Genomic DNA, 17473 nt, shown 5'->3' on the forward strand with positions numbered 1-17473 from the left:
GGGGGGGCATATAGGCAGACAAAATATTTGTTTGCCTGCTTCACACAATCGAGCGCGAACATGCAGCGAGATCAACATTTTACTTTATGCCCTACTGACTTGAAAAGTGACCCGTTAAGAACAGTTTGAAAATGATATCTCGTCAAACAAGTAATGTGAGCGCGAAGCTCGATATGAATTTGTTCAATATTCTGATAACAACTGGACGTTTTAGTGCTTTTTCTATTCATTAAAAGGACGGGTATCAAACTAAACAATCGATGTGATGGATAGCGCAAGCTGAAAATGTTTAATATTCAGTCCTTTTTTAAGAATCACGATCATGCAGGATGTGTATCTCGCAATAAATAGATAATAATGAAAAATCGAATCACGAGAAGAATAATAAATTTGGGCATATAGGCCGATGACTTAAACACTGGATTTTAAAGCCCCGTGTTATCATATTGATTTGAACAGATCATCCATCCATCCAATCAACAGCCACTGCGAGCGCGAAGCGCGAGCGAAATTTATATATTGACCTGAAAGATTTATGTTAGTAACCAGTATTGTTGGAGGCAGTGACTGGATGACAACAGTTTCAAAATTTGAAGAATGTAAATGTTGTTTTGGGTGCACTACTACAGCTTGAGTAGGATGCTTTATGACCGCATTACTATACATTTGTTTTCAGTTTTCAAAATTTCTGGGGGAGGGGGCATCGATCCTGACTGGGGGGGGGGGAATGCTCCCCGTGCCCTCCCCTTGGTGCCGCCACTGGGCATGCAGGGAGCAGATAGAGAGGGAGAGAGAGAGAGGGGGGGGGGGAGGTTTGGGGTTCGGATACCAATACATGAGAAAGAATTTGAATTGAAATTGATGCATGGGAAAGAGTGAGGGGGGGGGGGGGTACCATTATAAAGGCCATAGGGTCGAAAGCTTGCAGAGACAGGACCAGATTTAAATATATATATAAAACTTGTAGACATAAAGAAATACAATAGAACAAAGCTCAAATGAATAGCAATATCCAACATGAGAAGACGGGGGGGGGGTGACTGCAAATGAATGAAGCATCCTTCCACCTGTCTTGACTGGCTAGATCTTTTTTCATTTCTTAATATTTTACTACATTTTACTCTTGCGTCTCTAGTACCCTCAACTCGAATATTGATTTGCTGTGATTTAAAAAATAGTTTTCTAAAGAAATTTTGAGCGCCTAAAAATGGGAAAAGATTGAAGAATTTGAAATAATTCCTCTTACCTCTTACCGCGCGAAGCGCGGAAGCTTAAAACGTTTTATAAAGATAGAGAACAGAAATGATAGGCCTACAATTATTGTGCCTACCTTGGTTACATCAGATTTGATTGTAAAAAGTTTATTCACATTAAATTTCGTTAATTCAAGTCGCGAAAACACAGTAGAAGACGGGTATATAAAGGAAGGAAATGGGCCATATTACTTCCCGCGAATGGCACTGAAGCTCTGAATTTTAGAAATTTCTAGGAAACTTTAACCTGTTCTAAGTTTGACATTTTCATAGATTATATATAACTCGATTAAGAAAAAAAAACGTGCTCGAAATCTGGAAGGGATGGTGCAAGCTATAAGAGGGACTTTTCCTTTCCCATGCTCGCGAAGTACAGAAACCTCTGTGATTTATTTCGGAAGAAAAAAAATTGTGTAATTTTTCTCATATTAAGCGCTTCCTTTTGTTTAAGAAACTTTGTTTAAGCAATAATCAAAATGTCAAATCAAAGGCGCAATACAAGACATGGATATGCAGCGATATGGAATAAAGATGAGTGTTGTACATACTTTTGCATATAGAGCACGGCACGAATTTAATGCCTCCCCTTTGAGCAGATGATTTGCCAATGATTACTTGCTGAAAAGCGGAAGAAAAATAGAATTTCTGGATTCATGGAGTGATGTTAGCCCGCTCGAAACAGAAGAGCCAAAATTGTGAGTCAATGCAATATGAAAAAAAAAAGTTATACTCTTTGTACCTATGTATACTTCATAACTTCTGGCAAGAATATACAATTCCCACAGCCGGGAAGGGTAAAAACGGAGTAGAAGAAAGTGTGGGAAACAAAAGGGAATGGCATTTTTTTTTATGGTTTTCCCGCGCAGAGCGCGCGCGGAAGCAAAAATTTGTATGAAGAGAGAAAAACGTCTCGTTTAGGTTTTAATTATTTTGACCCCCCAAAAGAACGGAAAAACAACAACAAAGCAATACATTTCTTCCCTTTCCTTCTTTCGCTTTTTCTTTTTCTCATTCCCCCTTTTTTTCTTTATGGGGGCGTTTTTTGTTTCGGGGGGGGGGGGCGCCCCCACCGCCCCCTGGCTACAATAAAAAAATCATTTCATATTTGAAATTTGAGTAAATAAGGAAGTCAACTGATGTAATTTGAAACGAAAGAAAGAAAACTCCATGAAAACCATGAAACTCCCCCAATTTTGTTGGATCCTGGGACGTGCCCGTATTTACGCGTGTGTACCGTATACCCGAATTGCATTTATACTGGCTATAGCTAGTTCTCTAGTTCTCATACTCGCAAGGTGGTCTCTAGCGGTGCTTGGAACAGCACGCTCTCTCTGGATTTGTATCACTGGAATTACCACTATGGTTATAATACTGAAATTCCCGATTTCCGCCAAATTTATTTACTAAAGACAATTAAGGTCCTTGGAAATGGCGATGTTTAGGAACGAATCCGTTGAAGAGTTTTACCAAATTGGAGAAGATATTGGCAGGTAAGTGCAAACGGAACCGGCTGCCGGGTCTCACCCGACGCTTCCCGATCATGGGGCCTTGCGATGCGCTGTTGTGCGACTAGCTGTCAATTGTGAATGTATTGTGCATGCATTGATCATGTTGATAAACGTTTGTACAGCTGCTTGCTTGCTGCAGCGCGGCAGTGGCGCTTCTTTCAAAAGGCATCTAACGTTAGAGATACATGTAAGGAACTACTTTAATCGTCTTTGTGCATCTATTCTTGGCATTAAAATTTGGAAATTGACTCTTGATTTGACTAAGTTTATGATTGACTTGTCTTGATTTTGAGGCTCCATATTCATTTACATGACAGAGAATTAAACGTCATTGCATCATCATAATCATCACCACCATCATCATCTATCATCACCAATCCTCATCAATATCATCATCATCATCACCATCACCATCATCATCATCATCATCATCAATCATCATCACCATCATCACATCAGTAAACACACAAACATTGTTTTGTTCGTGGGGGGGAGTGCCTGTTTAGTGTTGAGATGTGTTTTGACATTTCACCATTACCAACTTTATCATCATCACCATGCACCACCACTACCACCACCACCACCTCCAGCATTATTAGTCACCAACATCTACTGAGATATTGAGCAGTATGTATCTCCAACGAGATTCAACATCAGTCACCACCATGCACCACTATTCTTATCATCAACATTATTAAATCAATGTCATCAAGTCCAATATTTCCATCATTAAATTTTAACATTATCATCATAAATCACCAATCAATAATCATTACAATCTTCATGTTCATCACCTCCATCAATATGATCATTAAGACATCAGAATTTATATGATCATAGTCATCTCAAATATCACCAATCGTCCACAACCACCACCACTACCACCAACAGCATCATCATTTGATACCACCAGTCATCATCATCATCATCATCATCATTATCATCATCATCATCATCATCATCATCATCATCATCATCATCATCATCATCATCATTCATCATCATCATCATCATCATCATCATTATCATCATCAGCATCATCATTATCATCATCATCATCATCATCATCATTATCATCATCATCATCATTATCATCAGCATCATCATCATCATCATCATCATCATCATCATCATCATCATCATCATCATCATCATCATCATTATCATCATGAATCATCACCATCCTCATAATATTTTTTAAAATCACTATATCACATTGATAAAGAGTAGGGCCTTATTTTGTTAAACCTACATTTGTATGAAGTTAATTTAAGTTGATTTAATCAGAAACATTGAACAGATATGGCTTGTGAGCTGTTCAATGACATGATATTTCTCTTCCACTCAAGAAATAAAGCTTCCTATCAAGTCATTACTCAATACTCAGTAGGCTTTTTCCCAGCTTACATTTAAAATCAAACAAGTTCCCCTTTTTTCTGAATTTACACTGGCATTGCAGGAAATGGCATTATAAAGCTAGTGTTTCTTTGAACATATCATTTGTCTCACCATGAATGTATGTAGACATCCATGGTTTTTTACATGTAGGCCTATGTGCATAAGACATACCTGTATGATTCGGATATAGCCTACAAAGTGTATGACTTACCACTATTTTTTTGTGATCCAATATTTGGGAAATGAATGAAAATATGAAATAGAATGTACATGTAGGGTGGGGGGGGGGTGTAGATTTACAGCACAGTTCTGCAGGTAATATGTGAAAGTAGGGCTGTGGCATTGCTCCTGCATCCACCAACCCTACTTTAGGTTCTCTTTCATGTAAATGATACATTTTCCTCTGAATGTTGACAACACTGAAAATGTAGGCCTGTTGCATATGCACAATATGCTCTCAGCAAATCATTTTCCCTCTTTTTTGGGTCATATTTTTTTCTTGGAATGCTTTGTGTTACTGTTCATAAAGTGACCTTGTCAGGCAATGGTAAATGGCCCTGCTATTCAGTAATTCTTCCCCTGAATTATTGTTGTTAAGCTGGAAATTGTTATAAATCTTTTGGTAGAGCTGTCTGTCTGGGATTTTAGTTCTTTCTACCCCATTTATGCCTGTGAATTCTCTGTCTGCGTGCAAGTACATGTATTGATTGAGTGACAGTTGAGTGATTCTTTTGAAATGTTGTTTTGATTGGAAGAGGTCTTTTATGTGTATACAGTGTACATAAAGCATGTAATGTACATCTGGCTTGATATGGTAAATCTGGCTTGATATGGTAAATCTAAAATACAGTAAAAGGAATGGATTGGAAATGGTAATGTGATGGTATCTAAATTTACATGTACATGGTTTTGATTGCATATTGATACATGGAGGGAGCTTTTGTAGATGAAAAGTTGTAACAAGACACCTACATGTAGAATGCAAAATAGGGATTGCTAGACAGGTACTTGGTGTTGGTCAGTTAGTTTACCTAATATAAACCTTTGTATGTATTGTAATTCTTTATAAAAATTGTAATGTAAAAGGATGAACATAAACTTCAGAGTTGACTACTTTTGAAACTGCTGTACTAAGTCACCCTTTACTAAGTCTCATATAACAAACATCATTCTAGATGATTATAAAATGTAAATAAAAGGTAAAAGCAACCAATATTTCTCCAATGTTATTGTATATTTTATGAGATATTCTTTCTTTGAACTACCTTTCCCCTTTGAGCCGGATCCTCTGTAGAAATGAAAACGTCTTGAAAACGTCTGCAGCTAAAATGTAATATGAGGCATTGACGTACCCATTTTATACAGGTTTACACTGGAATTTTAAAGTATGCCCATCCCTGCCAATGTTTGCACATGCAATTGAAATAGATGTATAGAATTGGACTTTGTTCAATGGGATGAGATAAAATTCCTTTGCAATGTAAGTGAGACAATGAATTGAATGAATCCTGCCTAGAAGATTCATTTTCACTGCGTAGTTAAATTATTAGAAGATTAATTTTCACTGTGTAGTCAAATATGCTTTGTATTATTTTATTTTCATCATTAAAGGGGAGGTGGAGAGGGTCCATCAATGTATGGAAAGTTGATTTAAAAGAAAATAAAATATCAGATTAAAATATAATCTAGATATAAAATTGAAGAAAAAAATCTGAAAAACAATAAAATTACAAATGTTGCAATAATTTGCGACCACTTTAATAACATACATTACTGTACATGTAATGTGGCGTGATAGGTCTATTAAAGCTTTTCCATTACAAATGATAATGCACAAAACTAAAATACCATTTTCTTTTTAATAGAGTAAGTAAACAGAATGCAATCAGCTAATCAAAGTTCTGCAAATGTAAAAGGCTGAGGAGAAAACCACAATCAAAAATTTAAATGCCTTTAATAAAATTTATAGTAGTGACCAATAGGAAGTTGTTTATCCTATACCCTTTTGTCAAAATTAATTTGAGAGTTTTTTTCTTTCATTTTTTCCTCAAACAGCTATAACTTCCTTTTCTGTTTCCTTCAAACATTAACCGTTCTGTTCTTGTTTTTCTCCTAAGGAAATAGACAAATCTTTAAAATGGGCATACATGTACAATACTGAGGTCTATTCAAAATGTTCAAGTGATTGAACAAGGGAATAATATCCCTTTGCAATGCATGTTGAAACTGGTTGTCCATAAGATACATGTATTCAAGACACTCATAAGTTTGCATATATATTTCTCTTTCACATTAAAAAATTGCCAAAACCGAGTGTTTCTGTAAACTTGTGATGGTGTGGGAGTTTTTTGTGAAAATATAAATTCACAAGGATTTCCCAATAAAACGTTCCATACATCAATAAGTTCAGATGATACTTCTATGATACTCAAGCTGTTTTCAATATGAATCTGGATCAAAGTGAATTGAATATTGTCATCAGAACTGTGTAGGTGTTTTATCACTTGAATTTTGAATAAACAATTTATTACAGGAAATGGGGAGTTTATCAGGGGTAAAATAGACTTTATAAAAGGTTGAAATAGTTTTGAATTGGCAATCTGTATTATTTATGCGATAAAAATAAATAAACAGAGTCATCAATCTATAAAAAAGTAAAATTATCAGACCATGTTATGAGTACTGTGTGACAGTTATAGGGCTAATTAGCCAAGAGGAATGTAATTTGGAGAGCTTTTTGTTGCGTCAAGTGATGTTATTTTTGCAATCCAGGTATGGATGAATAAATTGAAGAAGAGAGTTTAAAAAACAAGTTGAGATTACTGGAGGGGTGTTTCAAGAGAGTTGAAACATATCAAATTCATTCACAATAAACGTATTGAAATTTGAAGGCATACATCCATTTTCCTAACAAGTCCTGTTATTAATTTCAGACTTCTCAGATATATTTAACATTTTTATGTAGTTTGAATGACTGAATTCATAATTGGCACCCTTCTATTTGTCTTGTCTGTGATGGAGGATTCTATTTTGAGGAGTCTTGTGACAGACAGAATGGTATTGTTGAGATAATCAATTAATTTTAGGATATTTTGAAAATAAAAAGAAATACTAATATAATAGAAAAAAAACTCTTTCAAAATGGTATGATTACACCAATGATGACATGCCCCCAAATCTAGTAAAGATGGATTTGATAGTGTTTGTCCGGACAGTGATTTACTTCTGAAGAAAAGGAGACTGGGCGACAAGTTTCTTAATGGATATGCTATTTTTACTTGAATAAATGGCAAGAGGGAGATGGGGCCAGAGACAGGATTTTGCATGAACATTATAGCAAAGCATCTCCCATACAGAGCACTGAAGTATTCTGTTTGAAGTTCAGCAACACTCAAGAGAGAGGTTCAAGATGGGTAAATGATGAAAATGCACCATGCCATGTTGAAGTTATAAATATCCAGTAGCCCTTTTAAAGGGAAGTTCACCCTGAAGAAAAGTTTGTTGTAAAAATAGCAGAAAAATTAATAAAAAATATTGGTGAAGGTTTGAGGAAAATCCGTTAAAGATTAAGAAAGTTATTAGAATTCAAAGTTTTGGATTTGTGACGTCATATGCGAGCAGCATTCCTACATAGCGAATGGTAAAAAATCAATGAATTTCAAATTTTGTATGGTTCCTGATGACTTTATTTTGTTTTCTATCAATGATCGGGTGTGAAATGATTTGTCTATTGATATACAAAGGCACTGTAGAAACCATTTTCAATTTTGTGAGAAAATGACATTTCTTTGATTTTTTTACCATTCGCTATGTAGGAATGCTGCTCGCATATGAGGTCACAAATCCAAAACTTTGAATTCTAATAACTTTCTTAATCTTTGACGGATTATCCTCAAACCTTCACCAATATTTTTTATTAATTTTTCTGCTATTTTTACAATAAACTTTTCTTCAGGGTGAACTTCCCCTTTAAAAATACTTTCTAAAATAATACATATACATCACCAGATTTTTGTTGTAATCATCAGAAATCATCACCACCACGACCACCTCATTATCAACTTATTTCCCTTGTATTTTCCCTTATACTTTTTTGATGAGCCATTATGTATTCTTCCTCTCCTTCTCCCATTTCCAGTCCTCCTTATCCTTCTCCCCCTCCTCCCCTCCTCCTCCTCCTCCCCTCCTCCTTTTCCTCCTCCTCTCTTCCTCCTCCCTCCCCTCCCTCAATCTCCCCTCCCTTGCTTCTGTCTCTGTAGGCTTTCCCCTTTTTTGAATTCTTACCTGTTTCATAAAGAGTTACAACTATTATAACTTTACCATTATGCCAACTACCATGATAACCTTGATTGTGATTGGCTGCTGAGCCCTGTTGTCATGGTAGTTGCCAAAATGGCAAAGTTACAACAGTTGTAAATCTGATACAGATCATCCTTACTGCTCCAGTTTGATATATGTCTTGATGTTTATGAATGACTAAAGATAATCATATTATGACAATATCTACTGCATGTGTGATTGGATTATTTTACCATTCAATATCGTGGCAATTTTGACTTTTGGGCATTAGTTTAATATACATTTAGCTCTATCGGCTATTGAAATGAATTATCAAATGATTATTATTCAGCGCTACGCAGCATGACTAAGCCATCGTGTTATGAATTAAGCCCAAATTTTACGAGGTTCATAACGTACATTGAGGGTTTGCGGTGGATGACTCTGTGCGTCACACGTGACTTCCTACATGCATGGTGACAGTTAGACTCGGCTAATGGCATCTGATCTGCACTTCTGGATTTATGAATCTTAATGAAATATATCCAGAGTAGCCTACTTAAGTGCATGTCCATGGTCATAGCTTGTATACACGTACATGATGACTATTTAAATAGTAAAAGTTACTGCGCAGGGCACAACTGTACATTGCTTTCAGTTTGGTTGGTCATACATGTAGGTCTATTTTGATTTTCACAGATTATTACAGACAATTTTTTTCTTTACAGTTTCTTAGCTAATAAAAAGTAATCTAATTTCTTGCCAGTCATACATATAGGCCAGTATGTACAGCATGTTTTTGACCTTTTTCAGCATTGATGGCACACATTATTTTGTAATTACCTGTACAAAAGCTATAAAAAAGAAAAAAAAAATTATCTGATATTGAAGGGGAAATTCACCCTGAAGAAAAGTTTGATGTAAGAATGCAGAAAAAATAAATAAAAGTTATTGATGAAGGTTTGAGGAAAGTTTGTTAAAAGATTAAGAAAGTTTAATATTAGAATTTAAGTTTTGGATTTGTAATGACGTAAACAAGCAGCTGCCCCAAATGTTTATATGTAATATAAAATGCATGAATTTAGTTTTTTAATGGTTCTTGATGCTGACTTATTTTTGTTTTCTATTCATGATTGGGTGGGAAATGATTTATCTATTGAAATACAAAAGGTATTAAATAACATCATCAATTTTCTGAGAAAATTACATTTCAATGATATTTGTTTTACCATTCGCTAGTACATGTACATGTAGGAATGCTGCTTGCATATGATGTCACAAATCAAATAATTAAGAGTTTTATAACTTTAATTCTTTTATTGGGTTTTATCAAACCTTCAGAAATATTTTTTTATTATCCTTTCTGCTATTTTACCATAAACTTCTTGTCAGGGTGAACTTCCCCTTCAATGGAAGTATAATAATTTAGCCTTCAATCAGTTCCTCTGTTAATCGATTGTTCTGTTTAAATGTACATAGGCCTACATTTAATGCTCTAAGCAAAGAGCTTTTGTCTGAAGCTCCTTGCTCTGCGTTACATCATACACATACGTGTATGAACACCTCACTTTATGTTACACAAAGTTTTGGATACTGAACTGTAGAAAAAAGAAAATACAGTGTACATGTAGTAGCAGAAGAAAATGAATGAAAATTGAATGAACTTGTATTGTACTGTAAAATGAAAGTTTCGGTGACACAGCAATAGTCTATACATAGTGCAATGAAGTGGGATGACTCAGAGTGACAATGATGACAAACAGAGCAATATATCTACTGTACATATACATGTATTATCTATTACTTTGGTATGAGAACAACCCACCACAGTAGAACAGAGAGTGTGGAATGGAAAGAAGAGTACATGTAAAGGAGAGATTAAAAAAAGGGGGGGGGGGGTGGAGGAGGGATGCTTGCTATACTCTACATGTTGCTTTCATATTGGTAAAAAAAATCAGACCAATTGACCTGTATTTTCTTCCTCAGTAGAACTGCAAACAAATATTTTTATTTATTTTTTTTTAAATTTCATCATGTTTTATTTATTATATTATTCATTTACATTATGTAGGTACTGATGGGTGGATTGATAGATTAGGCCTAATCACCCCACTGGAAAGATCACAGTGTCACACAGTGTGATGACAGTGTGTTCACATAGTGGACTGTATGGAAATATTATTCACACTGCTAAAGTGCTCACATTTGAACAGTGTGGAGATATTTTCACACTGTGGACACCTCGACAATGTGACTGTTCCCAGCGTGTTTACATGGTCGACTATGTGAATATGTGATTTACACTCTTGGAATGCTCAAATTTAATTGTTCCACACTGTGAACACACTGTGGCACACACTGTGGGACGCTGTGTTCTTTCCGGTAGGGCATTTCCACTTTGATAAGAATGGGGTTGTCTTTGGGACGAGGAGGGAGAGTGGTACTGTGGACAGTGGAGATCACTGCTTTTGCAGTTGAAGGGAAAGGTACAAATATTTATACCCTTTCATAAACCCAATTAAAATGAATTAGGCGGCTAATAGCAGCATAATTTGGTCGTAAAATTGGAGGAGGACAAGAGTTATCCGCATTACTCTGATGCTGCTATTATCCGCATAATAGCGGCATCGGGATAAGATTTTGAGTTTATGAACGCATTTCCAAATAATGCGGATAATTGCCATGGTGCGGTCACAAGGTCACCCTTTTCCAACACAACCGCATCGGAGGGGGCGTGTCCAGTTGTCATGGCGATTATCTGCCTTTTTCAGGACGGGCGCTCGTAAAAATGATGCGGCTTTTTTTCGGAGTTTATGAACGCAATTTTTATTGAATTATCGGCATTACTCTTAGGCGGCTAATTGGAGGATAGGTTTATGAAAAGGGTATAAGTGTAATTGCCCATAGTTCACTGGCAGCACACATATGCTTTGTCATAAAATGTGTCATTAGTGGCTAGTGTGCTGGGTAAACCCTTCACTCGAAATAAGTACTGAAGGTTCTCTCGCTGGAACAGCAAGTTTTGTATGTGCTAGTCTTTGCGTGGAGGCACACTTGTTGATCAAAGTTCCAATGAGGGTCTGTGCCTGCAGACTAATTAGTGGCCGCATGATAAGTAAGTTTATAATTTGACATTTCATTGGTGTTGCAGACTTTCCAAGTAAATTGCTCCTTTACATCATGACAATATTTGGCATTCGCTTTGAAATGTCAAATGTTACAATATTCTACAAATCTCAAACAGGATTGTCTGTTGTATGTTTATCATAAAAAATTAGAGTATTTGGTGATGTCAACAATGTCAAAAATATTCACCTAATTATTGAGGTCCAATGTGTGTTCTTACTTGCATGTACTGTATGCCAATACTGCATCAGCAAAATAAAAACCTTTATTTCTCCAAGAAGATATATCTACATTAAAAAAGTAGAATTTGATTTTTTCCCAATTTGGCTAATCGCCATTTCATGACACCGATATAAAGGAATTGTTCAGTTAATGAAGGGTTAAACCTGGAGATTTTCATACTTGCTTAACAATACAAGCTACTTGTCAAGTACATGTACTTCTTATTGAATGTCAAAGCATGAAACAGGCTATGAGTTTACATATATTTCGATGACTCAGGTTGGCTTTATAAAACAAACCAACTTGCCTCTGAATTTCCCTACAGACTCATTTTGAGATGAACTGAGCATGACCAAGGAGCTTGATTTCTGTCTAGCCATGATCAGAAATTTGTAATACTAACACTATTAGTGCAGTGTACATGTATGTAAGTTGTTTTGATGGAGATATTGGGTTGATTGCAAGTGTTTCCCACCTTGATTTGTTGTTGAAATTTGTTTGTTTGTAATTTGATGAAGATGTTTTAATCATTATGATTATGGTTGTGATAATAATACCTACAGTACAATGGAGCTGATGAGGATGGTGGTGATGATGATGGCTGTGATGGAGGCAGTGTTTATTTATAGTGATAATGATGATGATGATGGTGATGATGGTGATGATGATGATGGTGATGATGGTGTAGATGATGATATATGATGATGAGATTGATGATGATGATGGTGATGAGATGATGATGATGATGATGGTGACGATGATTATGATGATGATGGTGATGAGGATGAGGATGATGATTATTATTATGATGATGACGGGGATAATGATGGTGATGTTGATGATTGTGATGATGGGGATCATTATGTGGATGATGATTATAATTGGTGATGATGATTGTGATGATGATATTAGATGATGACCAGTCCAGATGATACTTAATGATTATGTTGAATGCAATTGAATGGCATTTTTCAGATGGCGATAATTTTTTCATGAATAATTGTAGATTATAGTAATTATAGTACTTCTCTTCTCTAATTGATCAATAGTTATAATGAGAATAATTGATTATAAATATGACGGTTTTCAACTTTTCATTGATAATCATTAAAGATTGGTGCCCAGATACTCAGAATAAATGCTTTCTATATGAGTACATGTTATAATTTCAATGCACATCAATTCACCATGATCATGTAAGTTTCATTCTAGAACACATTTGAATTTTTGAATAAAAATGACATAACGGATTACCATCTTGCATTCAGAAATAAAGTGGCCTCTGTACATTGCATTGCTTTCTACTGTAGATCTGTACTCATTTTGTGTTATTTATGTACATGTACATGTATGTGTCAAATTGTCTGTTGGGGTTATTTAACTTTCAGAGTTCAGACAGTCATTGCTTCAAGAGCCCTGACAAATATTGGAAGACAATGGCATTGTCATGTCTGTACATATTTTATTGAGATGATAAACATACATGTGTAAACATGTCAGTGTTTTATCTACTTATCAAAGCATATGAGTAGATTATTAATGTGTATGGGCCATTTGATGTCTTTATCCATAAACTTTATCAAAGGTTGCTTTTGCTACATTGCGGATGCTTCTAGATGCTTTGATTTGAGGATGTACAGTATGTGTTTGCTCCATGTATACAACTTGTACTTCTTGTACTACTTGTACTACTTGTGGCCTTGAAATATTATATTCTTCTAAAAGTCTATGGCATTATTGGCATATATTGATACAAAGTAACTAAAAAATATTTTTTCTAGAGCTTTCATTCTTTGAAAAAACAAAAACACATTTTTAGTTTTAACATAAATGAGAGCTGGAATCAATCAATGAAATCCAAGAGCTTAAAAATTCTTGATTCACATGTAAAATTATCATATTTTCACCTTGTGGGTACCGAAAGGGGTACTCAAACTAGACACAAAGACAATTAGGTGTTCCCTGATCATATTACTCAAGCCCAGAGCAAAGTTCAATACCATTTTCTTGAGTAGGAGAAGACATTGCGAATGTTAAACATGGAAGGAGAGCAGATGCACGAGGGGTGTGCGTCGTCGACTGGCTGGATCCTATAACAAGGGGCCCCGTCGCACTTGAAGGGAGAAGTGCCGATGGCGAGGATCGGGCATGTTATGGATCTTATGCACACAGGGATCCATGAAAGCCGTGGAGTGTCTTTCAAATAAAGGATAAACCTTCAGAAAAGAAGTTTATTCATGTGTCCCATTATTGGAATGTATTTGATTGGGTTTGTGATAAATGACAGCTTTTTCATTCAGGAATTCTTTAAATCTGCAGCATTCAGAATTTTGTCACTTTGTAATTCTTTCACAATTATTGATTGATTATCATCTTCTTTGACACTTTGTCATGCATACAGAAATCTGGTTGTCCAGAAAACTACTCCTGAAAACTACTCCATCAGCATGAATGGAATAATATGCACATGAATATTCTCATATACCCGGTATTCTGTATCATTAAGATATGAAAATTGAACCAATATGAATCGTAGTTAAAAGTCACCCATTCCCAATGATAAAAATGCATCAAGAAATTGAAAGCACATGTATAATGGACTTTAATTGACTCCCATTAGAACATTTAAAGCCATTCCGCCCCACTCTAGAACCATATATTCATCAAGGTTTCATATTAAGGACAGTCAAAGAACATGGAAAGTGATGACGTTACTATTGATCGCTGAACATTGTAAATGCAATTTGACTTGCTGAGAGGCTAGATGCAGGCTAGGTAACTATAGCCGAGTGTTTTGTGTGCTGAATACTCAATCAAGCGGGCCTGCCGATCCTGACGACTTGGACAAGAAGAAGGTGGGGGGGGGGGGGGAGGGGTTGCTACAAGTTTATGAGAGCAAGAGGCTGTATTTGAATGTCAGTTTGGTAGATTGGAATTTGTTTAAATTTCTTAAGTATTTGTGTATAGAATGATCCATTGCATTGTCTTAAACAGTTCGTTCAATTTTGAATTACTCTATTATGAAGTACATATCCACATTATTATAATGTTTTTTGTCTTGCTTCTGTTTTATTTAGAGATTCCTTGAAACCTGGAATTGAATTGTAATTGTGCTGTCTTAAAGGGGAAGTTCACCCTGACAAAAAGTTTATTGTAAAAATAGCAGAAAAAATAATAAAAAATATTGCCGAAGGTTTGAGAAAAATTCATCAAATAATTAAAAAGTTATTAGAATTTCAATTATTTGATTTGTGACGTCATATGCGAGCAGCATTCCTACATAGCGAATGGTAAAAAATCAATGAAATGTCATTTTCTCAGAAAATTGAAAATGGTTTTCACTGTAACTTTTGTATGTCAATAGACAAATTATTTCACACCCGATCATGAAAAGAAAACAATATTAAGTTATCAGGAACCATACAAAATTTGAAATTCATACATTTTATATTACATAACACATGGGGCAGCTGCTCGTTTATGACGTCACAAATCCTAAATTTTGAACTCTAATAACTTTCTTACCCCTTAGCGGATTTTCCTCAAACCTTCACCAATATTTTTTACTATTTTTTCTGCTATTTTTACAACAAAGTTTTCTTCAGGGTGAACTTCCCCTTTAATGACTGAAATTTCACTAGATTGGGTGAGCATTGCAAGTTGATGGTACATGTATATTTATTTTAGAGATGATAAATATCTACATGTACATTAACTACATGCACATCTCCATATTTGTACTACGATTCATTTGCAAGTTTTTCTTGAATTGAGAGCTGGAATTGAAATGAAATTGCCATGAGCGTGGTGTTGTGAATGTGATGATTGAAGTTTTCGATAGATTGGATGGGCATTGCAAGTTGATGGTGTTTAGTTTGTAGATGATCAATATCTAAATGTGTTGTCTCATCTGTCACTTTCGTGAATGGTTGGCGTCTGATTATGAAAGGGCTTGACAGCCAGGGTGTGTGGATGTGATACGTGCAACTCTGTTGTTACACGGTATAGACCAAGCTCTGTATACCCCTTCCACATTGGGAGAAAGAGGGTTGATCTGGATCTAACCCCGATTAAATTAGTCAAGATATGTCAATTGAGATGTACCTCCTCCATTTCCCGTTTTAAATGCAGACTTCTTGACATGCTTTCTGACTTGGTCAAGTCTACATTTAGCTGGACTGGAAATTGATTTAATTTGATGCTGTCACACAAGGGGTCCAGAAGTTCTACCTCCCACTCTTTGTAACTTTCACCCACTTAGTATGTACAGTGAAAGAAAAAGGTACACAGCAATTACACATACCGTAGTACTTGTGATTACATGTAGGTGTGTTGACATCATTAGAATTAAATTAAATAAACTGATTGGGCCAATGTGTGTACATGCATGTCTTGCGGCAGTTTAGCACGAGGAGGGATGCTGCAGTATGTATGGTGTTGATTTGGCAGCTCTTGCAATATGAACCCTGCCTACAAGGGAGTTGGGTATAGGGCCTACATGTAAGGTTGTACATTGAAAGTTTTTGATTTCTTCTCTTTTGTGTGTTTATTCAGTCCTGGTTTTGTTTGGCCTTCCATTTTTGAAAAAAAAATGTATTAAAAAATCACTTGATCCCATGAAAGTGGTTTTCAAAATCATTTCACATTAAGGCGATCTTGTTGCTATGAAAACGCTCTCAGTGGGATGACACATTTTGCGCGAAATTCGAAAACGTAGCGTAGGAATTCTACACCTTTCGTGTGGAGTAGCGCACTCAAAAAGGGTAAAGATCACTTCCCGAAGAAAGGTTGTGTCCTCACTTACGCTAAAACCAGTTTATCAAGTCAAAGCGATCTTGAAGACTACATCGTGAGGTGGTTTTCTGAACCAGTTTGGAAGATTGCTTCGACCGTTCTCACTACACGTTAAACTAGTTTCCACTAAAACTAGTTGCAAGTACACTAGTTTTAGGAAGGTACGGTAGTGTAAACGATGTCATACAGGTATACTTGCATAAAATCCCCACAGATGTTGAAGTGCTCTATAAAATGAGAGTTCCTACACACTGCAAAGTGCTTGAATGGCAATTACACAGTGAAAGCAAAATCAATATCCATTTTGATGTCAATCATACGCTTGTTAATCATTATTAAACAAGTGGGAGGATGATGTGTTTATGATTATAAATTACAATCCATTACAGTGTGCTTGAGTGCATGGAAGATCAACCTGCAAGTGAAAGCTTAGAGGTAAAAGGCAGTAGTTGCAGGAAACATTTATTTCATAAGAAAGTCTTTGAAATCAAGGTTAATTGCTACAACATTATATCATATACTGTAGATCTAGATCTGGTACATTGAAATAAACTTATCTTTGTGAAATCTTGAAATTTTAGCTGAAAACAGATAATTGTGATGATCACTAACACAGAAAAGCATACGTGGGACAATTTTATGCTCGGAAAAATACCTGTCATTTTAAGGAATTCCTTGTATATTTTTCTCATTTCTGAGCAATTGCACATGGTTTTCCACACTCAATTAGCATACATGTATATATTTTTGTTATTTATACGTAAAAACACTTGGATGGTAATTTGATTGGATTCTGTTTGAACTCATTTTGAGATCGTTACCACCACTGGTTTATCTTTCAAGAACTATCAGACAAATGTCATATTCATATATTACAATATTGTGGTGACCTTC

At 35.6% G+C, this 17473-nt stretch overlaps 1 protein-coding gene across 5 annotated transcripts in view; it reads left to right on the forward strand.

The window, feature by feature from the left end:
• Positions 1–2524: 2524 nt before the first annotated feature.
• LOC121415602 (death-associated protein kinase 2-like) overlaps positions 2525–17473 on the forward strand; it is a 79025-nt gene continuing 64076 nt past the window's right edge. For all 5 annotated transcript variants that reach the window (XM_041608880.1, XM_041608877.1, XM_041608876.1 and 2 more), the window contains exon 1: positions 2525–2743. In XM_041608880.1, the coding sequence (XP_041464814.1) occupies positions 2682–2743 (62 nt within the window). In that variant the 5' untranslated portion in view covers positions 2525–2681. The remainder of the gene's footprint in view (positions 2744–17473) is intronic.

This window comes from Lytechinus variegatus, chromosome 5 (assembly GCF_018143015.1).
Source record: "Lytechinus variegatus isolate NC3 chromosome 5, Lvar_3.0, whole genome shotgun sequence".
In the NCBI taxonomy this organism is placed as follows: Eukaryota; Metazoa; Echinodermata; class Echinoidea; order Temnopleuroida; family Toxopneustidae; genus Lytechinus; species Lytechinus variegatus.